The sequence below is a fragment of the Elgaria multicarinata genome, chromosome 3 (assembly GCF_023053635.1).
Source record: "Elgaria multicarinata webbii isolate HBS135686 ecotype San Diego chromosome 3, rElgMul1.1.pri, whole genome shotgun sequence".
NCBI lineage: Eukaryota > Metazoa > Chordata > Lepidosauria > Squamata > Anguidae > Elgaria > Elgaria multicarinata.
Window position 1 is genome coordinate 30,428,090 of NC_086173.1, and position 16,661 is coordinate 30,444,750.

Here is a 16,661-nt window from a genome sequence, read left to right on the forward strand (position 1 = left end):
CAAGGACCTTCCCAAACCTGGAGCCCACATGGCCTCCTGCGCCCAGGCCTAGCAGTAGTAGTTCTGGTGCTACACCTCCTTGTGGTTCAGCCTGGACACGGCTGATAGTCCACTCCACAGATACTTAGCAACTGCGACGTGTTTCATTATCTCTTCAAACCAACGGGCAAAGGGATGAAATGGGAGCAGTCTTTGTGGGGGGCATGGGAGGTGGGCTGAAGTGGAATTGGGCGAAGTAGCTTCCCCCATAAACCAAAGGAGGAGTATAGTAAGAGTAGCCAGGTCTGTAGGGTGGCACAGCTGTGCTTCTCTTCTTTGGACCCTCACATTTTCAGAGCTGATGCTAAAGGAGGGTTAAGGAGGCTCAGAGCTCATATCTGAAGTAGGATTCAAGCAAACTGTACCGAGGTGGCCTTTCGGTTGGGATTGAAGTGCATGGACAGAGAGGTGGGATTGAGGAACGTTGGTAGAACCGAGACCCGTTCAGTTCTGGAGCAAGAGTGGGGGATCTCAGTGTTAACCCCACGTTCCCTTTTTTGCAGCACCTCCAGATCCATTGCTTTGCAAATTTGCCGATGGCGGCCAGAAGAAGCGCCAGAATCAGGGCAAATACGTGCAGAACGGCCGAGCCTGGCCAAGGGAAAGTGACACGGTAAGCGGGGTGGGGCTGGGCAGTAGGAAACGGGGGTTGCGGGACTGTAACAGTCAGGGAGCGTCCCATCAGCCGTGTACAGGGGGCAGCCAGGAGCTCAGCAAACCTCCTGTGTCAACGTTTTGCTACTTGCGCGGAACAGCAAAGACAGGGTGGTTGGCCTGCACCTGGCTGGCTACTTTATATATGTGGCCGTGAGCCAGTGTTGTGCAGGCCTAGATTAGAGTTATGAGGCTCTCATTTGGGACTTGACTGGCTGCACCAGTTTGCCCACTAGGCCAGTTGAAGGCAGAGGCTTTCTGCTGGCTTGGGCGAGATTGCAACTTGTCCCTAAAAGAGCCCAGAAGCTCTTTCGGATGGTTTGAGCTGGGATCCCGGTGCTTTGGGAGAACAGATGTGGTGTGAGGTTGATGTGTGATCTCTCTGATGTTTCCATGCAGGGCGGGATGACCTTGACCTATGACCCCACAACAGCGCTACAAAACGGGTACGTCTTCTGCTCCCCCTGTGCCTTCCCATCCTTGTCAAGAACATTTTAGTAGATGGCCCAGTCGTGGCCCACAACGGGACTCGGCAGAATAACACCCGCATGTGAGCCTACAGGAAGGGGTGGACGTTTGACCCTCTCGAAAGGGACTTCCAGGCAGAGGGGTCCCTGCGCTAACAGGCAGAAGGCTTTGATTAGCTCTTCCATCTTTTTTCATGGAACGGATTAAATGGAACAGCAAGAAAAACAATTGTAGAAGCAGCTGGAAAACATGAGAGGGTTATGGGTGGAAGGTGATGATGCCTGGATTGCCTGTAAAATTCGGTGAAAAAGCAGGGCAATAGCACCATAAAAGACTTGTCTGGAAGCAGGACTTTAACTCTTTCTCCCCACAACCTCTACAGGTTCTACACAACACCGTACAGCCTGGCTCCTAACAGGATGATTGCCCAGACTGCGCTCTCCCCTTATCTCCCATCACCTGTTTCTTCTTACCAGGTATATGTCACACATACACACACACACACACACACATACACACACAAAATATCGCTGGAGGAAGGCAACCTAGGACTTGAGCTGGCTTAAACAACAAAGTCAGGGAAATAACTTTCTAGCAAGGCTGTCAAACCCTCTTTCAGCTGAGTTCAATCTCAGAAAAGCTCTCAGGGAACACATTTCGGCGGTGGGTGAGGCCACAGCAAAAGGCAAAAGCGGTGGGCAAAAATACCTCAAATGCCAACCGATTGTAGCCGAAAGCTCCTCGTTCTCGTCACTCGGCCTTAGGAGAGGCATTTCAACCATTTGGAATAGGGGAACACTGGGCAAAAGCTGGGAAACCACCCCCTGATCAGTGATTGGTGGAAAGGGATGGGGGATGGGAAAGGGGGCGTGGCCATGTGGGGAGTGCTGGAGAGGGAGGGATGCGGCCCGCAGACCTGAGGTTCCCCACCTCATCTCTATCGAGGATTGGGGAGAGGGGATTGAGGGGGTGCCTCCCTCCTTTCATATGCAGGTATGAATGGATAATGTATTTGTCTAAGGCAGGCCGTATATGATAACCAGATTCCGTACAGAACATTTCTTTGACAATTGATAACGAGTCAGAGGCGCTGAGAGATGGTGTAGCATTGTGGCTAGGGCCAAACTAGCATGACAGTGATGGATGCATTGGTTTAAACCCGAGCCTTCCCTAGCCAGGTAAAAAGGAGGCTAAGGTGGGTGGTCTGATTGCTAGAGCAAAAGGGGCATGTGGGAGCTCTTACCCTGCTCCTTGCTGCCTCCTTCGATGCTTCTCTCTTCAGCTGAGTCCTGATACCAGAAGTGGCTTTGGCTGGGTGAAAGGGGTAGTGGTGGGGAGGGGAGTGGCGGGTGGAGGGGAGGGCTCAACCACCCTCACCCAGTCATCCCTTTTACTCTTAAGAGTAGCGACACCCTTACCCCTGGCTTGATGTGTAATTGGGGAAGACCTGGGTTTAAGCCAGTCTTCCCCAACCTGGGCCACTCCTAATGTTTTGGACTACAATGCCCATTGGCCAAAGATGGGAGTTGTTGTCTAAAAGAACCCAGATTTGTGAAGCCTGGTTTAAACTAATGGGCCTACTGCTGTCATGTGTCATTTGTGCCCAAGAGTCTGAGCTGTGAACCAGGAGGTCCATGGCTCAGATCTCATTCACTCGAAGCCTTTCTATCCAAGGCATTTACTCATGGTAGTTTGCGGGTGCTTTACATGGTGGCATTATCCTCCAGTGCCTCTCCCATTGTTTGCAACTATTATAGCGATTTCTTTTCTAATGGAAGTCTGGTATTTCTCTGAATAGCAACATGAAACCCTCATGTTTTTGCACAATTCCACTATACCTCAACACCACCTAGTGGTTGTGTAATGGAACGTATAGAAAGGAAGAAACCCACCCACCCCTGAAAAAGAGCATGTGTAAAGGAGCCAATCTTAAATCTGCAAAGAATCGAAAAGCAGAAGCCATGGTAAAGTGGTAGGTCAAACGCCTCATGTAGAAAAGCCCTCTGTGGCCTTCGTGAAGCTGCCATCTCTCAGCCATCAGTGATATGGGAATAACAATATTGTACTACCTTTCAGTTTCTGGGGTGTTTTAAGAGTTACTGAGAGAATATGTGTGAAATGAGCTATCTCAGTCCTCCTTCTTTTTATCTCTAGGTTCATAGCCCATCCTGGATGCACCATCAGTCGTACCTCATGCAGCCCACGGTGAGACCCTTTCCTCCCAAACTGCCCCCCTGGAGCCCTTGCCCAAGGGCATTTTCTCAAGGGACACTAAGAAGACCTTTTAGTTGGGAACGTGTCACTTGCGAACGCAGGATAGGAAATGGCAGAGCCCATTTTAAATCAAATGTACATGCAGGAGACACACCAAGCAATTTAAGCATCCCTTGAAAAAAGCGGCCTAAGCCTTGATACTCTTGGCCCGTTCTGGCCTGGTCTATTACACCACACACACACACACACACACACACACACACACACACACACACAAACACACACACACTCACACTCCTCCTCCTCACCACAAGCCCAAATAGCCTGCACAGCCCAGAAGCTGAGGCATCTAAGGTGAATATAGATAAACTCACCCAGGTCTTGGAATGAAACTATGGTAGTCGGCACTTGCTGCTTGTTATACATCATTTTGTGATGACCCTGCAGGCTTCTTCCGATCTGACTTCCTGTGCAATCGGTCCTTTGGGAGAGGGGATGATTTGGTACCAATAATAGACATGTCTCTTCCTTCATTGCCCCATTCTCACAATTTTGCCTCTAATCTCTCTCTCTCTCTCTCTCTCTCTCTCTCTCTCTCTCTCTCTCTCCCTTGGTTGCCAAGCAGGGGACAATGCTGACACCTACCATGGACCATGCAATTTCCATCCAGCCCACTTCCATGATGGGGCCCCTAACCCAGCAGCTGGGCCACCTGTCCCTCAGCAGTGCTGGCACAGTAAGGACCTTCTTTCTTTTCCCCCGTGGCTTCCCCTTCTCTACGGGGCTCAGGCCCTATATGCCTGCTGACATCTCCTCTCCTTCCATCCCACTAGTACATGCCAGCGGCAGCAGCTATGCAAGGAGCCTACATACCCCAGTACACACCTGTGCCTTCCTCTAGTGTTGCAGTTGAGGTAAGGATCCCTTTCATTCTTTCTGCCTAAGTCGGGAATGCTTGGCTGGCACGGATACACCCACCCACCCACCCCATCTGGGTTGTCCTCTGGTCCATGTTTTATGGACTGCTACTCACAGTGTGAAAAGGCATTGCTTGCATGCATGGGAAGGAAACTTGGTTCCAGATCCCACTACCATGGCTATTGTTACGGCTTTGGGGACCCTTGTGGAATTTTCTTCCTCAAGTTTTAGGAAATCTAAAGTGAAGGATGCAGTGGTGCGCTACACACTTGCACAATGTCACTGGTGCTTGCTAGGGCGAGGACTTCCCCGAGAAACCCGTTGCACTTGCAAGTGCTATGGACATTGTGCCAGTGTGGGTTTCTGCTAGCATGTTTTGGGATCCTTCCCAAAGCTGGTAAGATTGTATCACCACGCCAGGGATACCCATTTGAGGCTGAAAGGTTTGGGGATGAACTGTCTGCCATCCCAATTCCCCCAATAAGTATTTTGTCACAGGAGAACAGTGGCCAGCAGAGCCACGTGACAGTGGAGTCCCCATCGGATCACGCTGCCTACTCGTATCAGTACAACAAGTAACAACAGGTAAGGCGGTGGGGGTAGGGGGGGTGGGCCAGGGATGTCCTACGTGAGTCTTCTCTCTTCCAGGAGGGGTCTGACGGCTTCTGCATCAGCCTTGGTCTGTAGCCAGCTGCAGGAGGGCCGGGGATGGAGTATGGCGCCATGGCTGGTGCCGGGCATGGACCGTGGACGGCATTGACCCTGAGCCCGCAGGCGTGGGTGGGGTACGCTCAGAGCAGCAGGGGAGAGGAATAGTTAACTTTATAGGAACAAAGTGGTCCGGATTGATTCCTCCCCTGCTCTTTCCGATGGGCGCCGCTCAGGTTAGAGGAGCCCCCTTCAAAGTAAGGAGCAGGGCAGCGAATTGAAAGAAGGCCGTGATGGGGCCCCTTGCTGGTCTTTTCCCCCAGCAGCTCACAGAAAGCCTGAAGTTGGCCCCTGGCTACTGCCGTTCCTCCATCGTCCTCATGCGCTAGAACTGCCTCGCTGGAGGGGAAGGTGGCCTTTGAGAGCTGAGGCAAAGGAGGAAATATGTGCAGGGAATCCCCCCCCGATCGATGAGATCGGGTCGTGAGGTGGAGATTCCGCTACATCCAGCCACGGCTGATTGGGGAATTGGATTCCCCCCCCCCGCCTTTTTTGTGGAGGGGGAGGAGAGGGAATGAGTGGCTGGGGGAGGGGCACGTTCACCCCTCAGAGTCAGCGACAACACAACAAGGTCCAAGTGAGTGCAGAAAACACATTTTGGGGGTTGTTTCCTCAGAATAACGGTCCAGGGACCATTAGTCCTTGATCAGTGCTTGGTTTCTAAAAAGAGGGTTGCTTGGCCCCACCCTAGAGGGGAGCCCGATTTAATTCTAAGGGCAAAGTGGGAGAGGCGTGTTGCGCCTTTAAGAGTGACAGGTGGGCAAAGCAGTCCTACGCTCTCATTACGTCTGGCGGTAGGAGACAGCTGGGCCGGCCGATCCTGTGTCAGAGCCTGAGTGAGAAAGGGGGGAACGCACGGAGTAGGGAGCACAAGAACGGCTTTGAAACAACAGTGCCGCCCCCCCCCCCGCCCCTGAGCAGGCATACCTGCAAACACAGTGAGGGCCCCCCATTGGGTTCTGTGCTGCCAATGCTGCCCAGGCACAGAGGCAGCCCTCAGGACCCAACCCTGCATCGCTACACCCAGTGCATCCAGTGATGCCGCACCGCAGCGCCTTGGTACAGTCGAACCCGCTCTACCGGCAGGGCTTTGAATCCCCTTGTTCTACTCCCCAGCGCCCTTTCCGAGCAGAACGCCCAAAGGGAAAGTGATGGGAGCCCGAGCCAGGTAAGGGGGTAGAGCAGTGGTTCTCAACCTTCCTAATGCCGCGACCCTTTAATACAGTTCCTCATGTTGTGGTGGCCCCCAACCATAAAATTATTTTTGTTTTTCTCTACACGATCCATTGTCATGGGATGGTTTGCTAATGAAAATAATACATAACAATAGCTTTAATAATACAAAAGATGATACATGACATAGTTCAATATGTGTTTTCCGATGGTCTTAGGCGACCCCTGTGAAAGGGTCATTCGACCCCCAAAGGGGTCCCGACCCACAGGTTGAGAACCGCTGGGGTAGAGGGTTGCGACCCCAAAGTATGGGCATAGGCCGTAGTAGCCAGGCCGAAAGATCTAGAGTTGTGGCCCTCCCATCAGCCGTAGCCGGTGGGGAGGGATCCTGGGAGTTGTAGGCCAAAAGCTCTGGGGAGCCACAAGCGCCCCCCCCCCCGGAGTGCCAGCCCTAGGGGGAAGGTGTGTGGCTTGTGCTCAGATGTCTTTTTCTTCACGAGATAAGATGCCTTCATCGTTTCTATGGCGACAGGTGGGAAAGGGTGGCCACGCTGAAAGGGCATGGCGGCGGAAGGAGGCGGGGTTGAGACGGATACCTGCAAGAGATTTTTTCTCCCTCCTCTACTTACGCCATTGCTTACGGCAACCTGTCACGGCTGTGTGCCCCCCCGCCCCCCCCCCGCCCGGTGTATTCACTGCCGGCCCTCGTAATTCCCTCCATTTTTCATCCTCTCTAGTGCCACCGAGCAGCTCAGCTCTGAGCAATCACTTCGAGGGAGACAAGTTTTTTTGTTTTTTTAATTTGTGCTGCATTTAGAAGATGGAACCATTTTTTTTGTTGTTTTTTGTTGTTGTTACTTTTCTTTTTTGCAAAGAAAAAGGTTTTGTTTTTTGTTTTTTAAAAAAGGAAATAACCGCAATAGACTTTTGACACCGAGGAACCAAAGGGGGTTAGAGTGGGGGCGGCAAAGACGGACCCCCGACCCTTAGATGTACAGATGGACTAAGGACTATTTTAATACGAGGAAAACATTTTTTGGGGTGGGGTGGGGCGTGTGTGCGTGTGCGTGTGTGTTTGCGCGTTTATTTTCTTGTTAACAGCAAAATCAAATGCTTTGGATGCCACAGAATTCCCCAGAGAAGAACAATTATTTTTCTCTTTTGGAAAGATGGCTTCTGCACCTCTGGGAGGGAATTTTTTTGCTCCTTTGAATTTGTTTTGTTTTTCTTTGGTCATTTAAAAGATTTTTTAAAGGACAAATATGCAAAAGTGTTTGAATAAAATTTTTTTGGGGTTGTTTTATAAGAAAAAAAATGCTCTGAGAAATCCCCACCTCGCAGCTGTAGGATAAAAATCAACGCAGACTTCTTCTTTTTTCTTCTTCCTTGGGGTGGGAGTGGGGGAGGGAATTTTGCTTTGAAAGGATTATTTTATTATTTCAAGAGGGTAATTTTTTTTTTTTAAAAAAAGACAAATTTACAAAAAACAAAAAAACGAAATCTACAAAAAAAACTACAAAAAAACGAAATCTACAAAAAAAAAGTTGAACTTTTGACGGCAGCAAGAGGGGTTTGCATAAAACTTGTCAAGTTGGAGGGAGACGATGCAGCTGGTGGCTTTCGATGAACTGAATTTTGTTTTTGTTTTTTGGCATAAACTCGGCCCCAGCCAAGAGAAAGAGAGAGAGAGAAACAGAGTTTGCTCCAGACCTCGATTTCTGCCCTCTGCCCTGTCCAATGGGACCGGTTCTTGCTGGATGCTTTGGACTCTGATTTTGAGCTTCTGCGTGGACCCTTCTTTGCTTCCACATGGATCTTCCCCCTCGCCTGCCCTGCCCTGGATCAGGGGAACAATAAACTGACTGAGGAATCTGCCGCCAGTGATGTGTCGTCGCTTCCGGACACTCGGACACTGAACGGACGTGTTGCCAGCAGCAGCAGCAGCAGCAGCGCTTTGCCCCTGCCCCTGCCCCCGGGACACACACACACACAGTGCCTTCTGCCGCCTGCGGTCCGGACTGTGCTGCCGTATGCTCCCTCCAAGTCCTGCATGCCTGTCAAACCCAGGTGCACAGTGCGTCTATTCTCTTGACAAACCAGTCTGAGGGCAGCTGCCAATGCTTCTGACTGGCGGGGGTTGCACGGGCGGGGGGTGTCCGTTCCAGTTGCTTTAAACCAACCAACCAACCAACAAACCAGGGAGCATCTAGCACCTTGCAGGGGATGGTCGAGCTCCCCCCTCCCCCCGAAATGGAGATCCTAGTTACTATGCACGTTTCCCTCCCTTCTCTCCCCCGCCCACCCCCCCAGCCCTTGGTTGCTGGCTCCCCAGATTCGCAATAGCAGGAGACTATGTGCAATAATCCGGCCCCTTCCTACAGCGCGTTTCCCTGGAGAGCCTCTTGAAGGTACCAAGTGCTTTAGACACCTTTGCATGTTTCCCCTGCCCCCCCGCCCCGCCCCGCCCCCTCCTAACCAGATGGTGCTAAAAGTCTTATCCTCTCTTCCACCATAACATCACCCAGCCCGGCTGGCATGAAGCTGACCCTTTCGCCAGGTCTTTAAATGTCGCTTTCCCCCTCCCGCCCCCTTTATGGGATGTGATCATGAGAAACCCCGTCTCTCTTTTTAGTTTGATGCCCAACCCATCATACCTTTGGGGAAATAGCTCTTATGCAGCTGACAATCAGGGAGGACGAATGGCAGAGGCCATACGGGTGTCCTGTGAGCCAGGGAGAAGGCGTGGAAGTGTGCGTGTGCGCGTGTGTCTATGCACCACCCCGATGCTGGGAGTGTGTGGTCGGCTGGCATTTGAAGAAGGGACCTCTCTGCATATCTGGGTTTGTGTGTTTCTCAGGACGCTGGTGTATTTTCGTTTGTTTTAAATGGCTCTTTAGAATTGTCTGGACTGTGAGTGTGATCAGTTTTACCTCCTGGCAGGGAGCGTTTGAGGCTTTGGAAAGGTAAGGATTAAATTCGACCCCTCCATCTGCATAGCTCCTTGGGGACAGGCAGGCTTAAAACTCCCTCCGCCCAGCTCTGCTGCCTGGGCCCTTGACTGGACCGCCAAGGGAGAGGAGATGGACTCATGTGCCTCATCGACACCTCGGATACTAGCAAGGAGAGTAAGGAAAAACCTTGGCAGAAGCTTTTTGGGATGCCTGCCTGACATCAGCCCAGGGCCAGCAAGCATGTTGGTTTTGCATCCCCCCCCCACTCCGCTCTCCCCCGGCCTGGAGCTTAGCAGGGACTGAATCCAATGGACTTAGTGGGGACTGAATCAAAAGGTGCTGAGCTAAACCAAAGTGCCTTCCTTTGGGCATAGGTGCTCGCCTTCATCTCTCAAAGCCTTTTCTCTGCAGGCTGAATTTAAGGGGCCAAACTGACTCCTGCAGTGTCAGGGCTGACGACGGGGACGGGGGCAAATTAGGACAAAACCAGTGCGTAGATGCGGTCTCAATTCCAATGTGGCCGTTCGAGTGGCAAACCGGGATTGTCCCACCCAGAGATGGGGGTAGAGCAAATGGCCATATTTAAAGAGAAATCCAATGTAGCTCTTGAAGGCCTAACATGTGCCTCCCACAGCAGGTCCTTTGGCTGGGTTGTAGAAGGACCCACCCTTGATGAATAGGCTCTAGGTCTGCTACAAACACGGGCAGCCATCCCAAGAGTATCTTTGGCGGCCACAAACACTTCCATGCCTGCATCAGGGTTTCTTGACCTCCCGGTGGTGGTGAGAATTTCTACTTTTAGAAATAGGGTGAGGAAGGAGGTGGTGGGTCCTCTGAGAGGACGTTTTCATGGTGAGTCCCATTTAAATGAATGGGAGCTGCTGTGCCAGAGCATTACTGAGGTCTTCTGCCACTCCCAGTCATTTCAATGGGACTTTTGCCATTCAGTTTCCTTGGGGATTGTACCTCATGGCTGCCAGTTCAAGTACTCCAGGCATGTTACGATTAAGGCAATTGGTAGTAAGCAGCTGCTTAGAGAAATCCAAATTTTGAAAAAGAGCCTGCATATTAGTAAAACACACACACACACCACAATATATCACAGCCCCTTCTTAAGTTCACTTCTGATTTCTTCCAAACTAGAGCCACTTTAAAACTGGGATGTGTGTGTGGATGAGATTCTCCTGGTTTTTTAAAAATCAATATTTATGATTGGAATCACATCCCCCCATTTTACCTAGGTTTCTGATAAATAGGCTTTTATACATAAACTAATAAGTTGGGAATATACTAGATATATAGACATTTGATGTTGGTGGCCAAAGATTTGAAATTTTTATTCAGACCCAAGTAGGCCTGGTGCCTAACAATTTGATGTGTCTGCCTAGGGGAAGGTCTCCAGCCCACTGACTTCAAAACAAACCAACTCAATTCTTATTCAAACACTTGTTGCAGCAGCAATGTAACTGTGGTTAATGCTAAGTAGGGTGTGTTGCCTTAATCGTGGTTCATATTTCAGGCATATCGTAAAACCATGGTTTAACTTCCTGAGCTAAGTCCTGCCTATGTATAATAAGACATTAGCAAGATCTGCTTGTTATATTGCAGACCCAGAGTTAAGGAAACTGCCTTAACTATGCTTTACTTGGTTTAGGAGGAACACTTAACCATGGTTAACACAAACCATGATTTGTTAACCTATGTCAAATTACAGTTTCACATTACCGAGCTTGATCTGCACACAGACCCTGTGCCTCTGCTTTGCTTCTTCCTTCATGCAAGCGGTGAAACAAACTAGGAAGTCGTAGATAAACCATAGTTTCTCCTTATGTCCAAACTGGGAACTATGGTTAAAGGCTTTCAAACAGGGAAGGCTCCTGAATCCTGGCTTGTTTGGAAGCTATTAACCATAGTTCCAGGTTTGGACATAATAGGAAACTATGGTTAACTGCAGCTTCCTGGTTTGTTCTGGCATTTACTTGAAGGGAGGTACACAAACTGTGCGGATATCCTGGCCAATTAAGCAAGGATCTGATCATCCAAAATGAGCCCAAGTCTGCATTATCCCTTTTCCCAGCTTAACACAGTATACATAATGTTCCCACTCTGGCTCGCCTCTACACTGTTAGGAGTAGCGAATGCAAAGAAATAAACCCAGGGTGCAGTCCAGCAAGACTTGTTTGTGACTAAAATGCAATTCCCCGCTCATTTACTGGGGAGTGAATTTGGTAAAGCGTACATCTAAGCAAACATGCATAGGATTGTAGTTAAGGAACACAGCAAAGTCTGCTGCTAAGGTCCATCAAGGGGAACCCATTCCATGCATGGAAGTGGCATTTGGTGTGCATAGGAGTGTGGTTGCAGATATGCCTCTTGAAGTTTACCCATCATCTGCATCCCGGTGCTTATCTGGGCCCCATTGAACTGGCTGAATGTGTCTCTTCCCTTGTGCATGAAAAAGCACTAGATGTGCCACAAGTTGCTGGGTGTCACTAGCTGTCTAAGGCAAGAGCTGGAGGCGGGTTTGAGGTATCTTGGATACAGCCATTGGCTGCAGTAGTTTCAAAGTATCTCTTCACCAGTGCATCAGCGGACATAAAATATTTTGCCCCTTTCAAGCCTTGAATGAGCCTTTAGCCTTCTTAGTGGGATCGTTGTGAATGCCACCTCCCACATGCTATTTTAATGAATTATGAAACTTTGGGGGATTGAGTTTTAAGTTCCATTTCAGAAAAAAGTGTATTTGAGAACATTGGTGGGATGGTTTTTTCATTGTGTGGCCCCTACCCTGCATATTCTGAGAAAACAAATGCTGGCATTCAGCTACAATTAAATATACCTTTGTTTCCTAAAATAGACACTAATTTCCATCTCAGAAGAAGTAACATGTTGGGTTTCCCTGAACTTGTTGCAAGCATTTTACTTCACTTAACCGTCTTCGTTTGCACATAACAAGAAGCCACCATGGGTGAATTTCCCCGCAGGATTTTTCATTTTGGCAGTGGCCACCATTTTGAATATTTGGGGTATGGCAGGGGCACGCTGTAGCTTGAGATGTACAAACCTGGTGAGGGTAGCTTGTTAGGGTGGTTGGCAAGCCACCTGCAGCCCTAAACAAGCCCATGGGTTTTGGGTGGCTTGTTAACTACCCCAACAACCCACCCTCACTGGGTTTGTATATAATGACCAGCTACAGCACTCATCCCCACTGCGGCTCAAATATTAAAAATGGCGGCCACTGCCACAGTGAAAAGCCCCACAGAGAAATTCACCCATGGTTGTTTCTCCTTACCTGCAAACGATGTCCGTTCTCTCTCATTATCCTGAAAGACTTGGATTTGCCCTAATGCCAGCAGTTCACAAGGACATGGAAAACTTTTGTACCAGTCCAAGGAATACAGCCGGTGTGCTGAAAAAGCTCTGCATTCAGATGAGATGTACTGAGTTTGCCCGTCTCCTGTGTGGATGCCCTTGTGCAAGCTTGAGTGCCGTCTACTAAGCTGCTGTCACAGTTCTCTGGATCTGGACAAATGGCTTGGATGTTGCCTGTGCTTTCTTCCCATCCTCATGGTGTTCTTTTTGCCCCCAATTAATTGCTTTGCAAGCTTGTTCCATGTGCTTTCCCTTCCACTGGCTTGATGTCTCCTCCTCCCTTCTAGACTCACATGCTTTGCTTGCTTGCTTGCTGGTCTATCACCCATTTTGCAGGAGGATGTATCAAACTGGCAGTTGTGTATGGCAGGAGCTAGACCGCATTTGAGGATGGCGGAGAGTGCTAATTGGGCATGTCTAGATCCACTGATCGGAAGAAGGAAGGAACAGGCTACACCTTTGCTTACATTCTGGCGTCCCTGTCGCTCTCGTCTGCTGTTTTTCTTTTCTGTTTGCCAAAAAGAAAATCATGTCTCCCAGTAATAATGGAGGCAACGCAGCAAGTAAAACATCAACAAACTCCAAGTGCGTTTTCTGCCCAAGTAGATGCGTTTAAGAAGCCAGAAGGAGTTGCCCAGCAAGGTCCTCGCCATAGGGAAGGGAGGCAAGGATTGGTGCAACAGTGGCCAGGGAGCAGAGTGTAGGGGTCCAAGGTGGTCAAGACAGAAGGGAAGCAGAGAATGGGGTTACAGGCTGGAGATGAAATTGTGGCTACTGGTGGTGACGGGTGGGGTGTTGGATAGAGCATTAACAGAAAACTTTTGGAGGAATTGGAATATGTGTAAAGCTGGATGCTAGGCCTGGGTGTGTGAGAATGTAAGCCTGTAGGAGAAACTGGGTGCATGTGCACAGACATGAGAGATTGTGTGCTGTGGGCATGGATAGAATTCAGACCACACATTTTGCTACTGCAAAGCTTCCTTATGGTCCTAAGCCCTGTTCTCATGCCTCCCCCCTTCATTCCCTAAAGCAGCTCCTAGCTTTCCCCCCTCCCTCTGACTAAGGGACGCCCCCACTTCAGCCAAGCCTGACGCGTGATTTTGGGCAGTATATTCCCCTTTCACACCACCCTTCCAATCCTGAAAGGAAACATGGTAGTTAGGAGAAACGCTAGCTTTGCCCATCCTGACCCGTATCCTGATGGCACCTTGGCTGCTTAGGTGAGCCACCGCTTCCCCAGGGGAGACTTAATTCGTGGCCAGAACATTCAGCCACAGAGCAGGGAGGTCACATTTATGGCTCTTCTTCACGACACTCCGGGAGGTGACACTGAGCAACCGTAGCCTGCTCCAGCCATGATTTGGAAGCCCGCATGTCTAGTGGGGCCCCCGAACACAATGAACTGGGCCCTAGGAGCAGGCACCTCTTGAGCTGCTAGATTTTTTTAATCTCGTGCCTTGATTTCCCCGTTCCCATTCTGCCAGTGGGGGGAAGCAGTCCCTGCACTTTAAACTTCCAGTCTAATTAAGGCCTTTTCCCGTCCACTCCCACCCCGGACCTCCAGTTTGCGACAAAAGGATCCTACAACTTGCCCTGATCTACGCCAACAAGCCCACCCCCGCTCTCTGTTCCCAGCCTCCCTCTGCACAAAATCACCCCTCCTGTCTTGCAACACCCTTTGCCCTGTCCAGCCGTCCACCGTGCTGGAGGAGGAAACAGCGCCTGCCTCCGGAACCTGGCAGTCTGTAGATGAGCCTCAAATCTTTCGTTCCTCTTAAATGCTGGTATTTTTTAAAAGCGAGCTCCACCATCCAAAAGTCTTTTGTCTACTGACTCCATGCTTGCATCGAAACCCGTCCTTGGAAGTTGTTGGTGCTATTTGGGAAGAATACACACACACACACACACACACACCGGTTCAGAACTTCCCTTCATTTATACACTCATCAGTTCCAGTTTTTTGTCATTCTTAGCTACACATCTACCTCACACGCACTTGCAGTTCATTTATATATTCCGAACCGGCAAACTGCACCTTCTCCAAGGGACAAGCTCCCCACCTCATCCTTAGAACACCCTCTGGGCTCCTCTGCTTTGTTTAAGGGGGAGAAAGAAGGGAAAGGTTTGTTTTTCACAAACAAACAAACAAAAAATCACCCCCGTGTTGCTGCTAATTACTGAGCGTTTTGTTAAATGTACCACATTTTGCTTTTTTAAAATTTTATTTCCTTTGTAAAATGTGTTAGTTGGTCTATTTGAACTTGAGCAGAAATGTTTTGTCCAAAGGGAGGGCATAGTTCTGTGGCCTCAACATGGGACCCCAACCATGGCAAGAATCCACACAAAGAGAATAAAATGGCGTCCCCCGTCCCCCACTTTCCTTTTTGCTTAGACCTTGCGCTCCAAAGCCTTTTGTGGCTGCACTGCTTGCAGTGGAGAAGATGGAAGGTTTCCAGCTAGAAGGGAGGTCTAGGACAGCCATCGGCCATCATTGGTCTTTAAAGCCACTGGTGATGGCGATGTCTCTTTGTTTCCTTTCTTTTAAAGGAAGAACTTGCTAAACCAAGATATGGTCTCATTTTGAGCCCTCCTGGGAATGCTTGAACTGTCGTGGCACAGCACAGGCACCTAGGCTTTATGGAGTAGGCTGCCATGAACAGGGCCAGATTTCAGATGCGATGCCCTCCTTACGAGCTTTAGCTAAATGTGGAATTCATAAGAGTTTGGTTCCAATAACATTGGCCTCAAGTTACGCATGTCTGCCTAAAACCATCAACACCCCTTTCTAATTTTAAATCTCTGGGAGTTGAGATGAATGCAACGACGAAATCGAACCAGAAGCCGCCTGTTAGCAAAGTTAGTGGAGGAAATGCACTTTTTTGCCTAGGGTTGTCCTAGCGTTTGCAGGCTATCTGAGGTTATGAATCAACATGATTGGGGTCAGGTTGGAAATCCTCTGAGTGCCACTGGGCGGTTAAAACTTCAAGCATCTAGACCTGGCTCAAAGTAGGAGATAGCAAGCCAGATGGACCATTGGTCTGACCTAAGATGGCTGTGCTAGAGTGCACAAAAGTGGCTGCATGCTCTTATCACGCGAACACACACTCACTCCCAAGTCAAGGTGCTGTCAGCAGTGGTCCTTGTGACCCGGAAAGCCTCGTTTGGACATTCGAGAGCAACGCACATGACACACGCTTTCCTCAGCTCAAAAATCAGCACGTACCTCAGCACCACTGATACTAGCAATGGGGTTAGGCAATTTCAGACAGGTTGGCTAGCAACCAGATAATACAAACAATTGTGTCCCAGCAGGAGAAAGATGATTCCAAGAGCTGTGGTTTCCTGCTTCCATTTTTTTAAATTTTTGGCCACAGCCTTGCTCTTCCAGAAACCGCACCAACAGAGAGCTATTGGCAATTGTTTCTGGGGTGGACAAGGGTAAGGAAAATCAACGTCTTCCAACCTACCCACCCCTTGCTAGTCATGGAGCTGAAACAATTTGTGCTACCCATATTTGTGTGGTCAAAAAGTGATGAAATAATAGCTTCCCCACCAACTACTTTTGACTGTTTCTGATTCCATCGGAACAATGGTTTCATGGATGTAGACTGCTTGGTGTTCTTCCTCTGTCTTCCCGTTCTTAGTAGGAAGGGCCGGTGTGGACTAAGCTTAAGCTACAATTTGCTTTGATTCAGTGCAGCAAAGTCCAACCTACCCCCTCTCGGACAGGTTTACAACTTGTCTGCACTTTCGTCTGGAGCAATATGCCCTTGGTAGTTTTGATGGTTGCACTGATGCCTTGCCCTATAGCAAATTGCCATTAAAGCAGATAGCAATAGGCATCCGCCCTAAGCAACGTACATCTCATGCTGGTTCATGTCTACAGCAGGCTACAGGCTGCCTAGTGTGCTTTAACACACTTTGTGGTCCTCCACAACATTAGAACACGGTCACAAATTTTTTGCTAAAAAAAGAAAAGGAAAAAAACACGTTTGCCATGGATGTAAATGAGTCTTTTCTAAGCGTATTTGGCACTTGAAGCAACAGAGGGTGGAGCACCAGCTTGTGCCTCCAACCCCATTTGTGACTCAAGACGTTCAAAAAAAACCATTTTGAAGCTACTGGAGCTCTCAAAGGCACGCCCCTCTGTGCTTCCATTTGCCC

General features: G+C 49.4%; 1 protein-coding gene across 3 annotated transcripts in view; it reads left to right on the forward strand.

Moving 5' to 3' along the window:
- The window catches only part of RBMS2 (RNA binding motif single stranded interacting protein 2), a 64,180-nt gene extending 55,550 nt beyond the window's left edge, over nt 1–8,630 (forward strand). The window contains exons 7-14 of one of the 3 annotated variants that reach the window (XM_063119841.1): nt 543–652; nt 1,093–1,139; nt 1,544–1,637; nt 3,316–3,366; nt 3,998–4,111; nt 4,209–4,289; nt 4,792–4,878; nt 6,912–8,630. In XM_063119841.1, the coding sequence (XP_062975911.1) occupies nt 543–652; nt 1,093–1,139; nt 1,544–1,637; nt 3,316–3,366; nt 3,998–4,111; nt 4,209–4,289; nt 4,792–4,872 (578 nt within the window). In that variant the 3' untranslated portion in view covers nt 4,873–4,878; nt 6,912–8,630. The remainder of the gene's footprint in view (nt 1–542; nt 653–1,092; nt 1,140–1,543; nt 1,638–3,315; nt 3,367–3,997; nt 4,112–4,208; nt 4,290–4,791; nt 4,879–6,911) is intronic. The other 2 variants (XM_063119842.1, XM_063119844.1) reach the window with 2 other exon arrangements.
- Nucleotides 8,631–16,661: the final 8,031 nt, after the last annotated feature.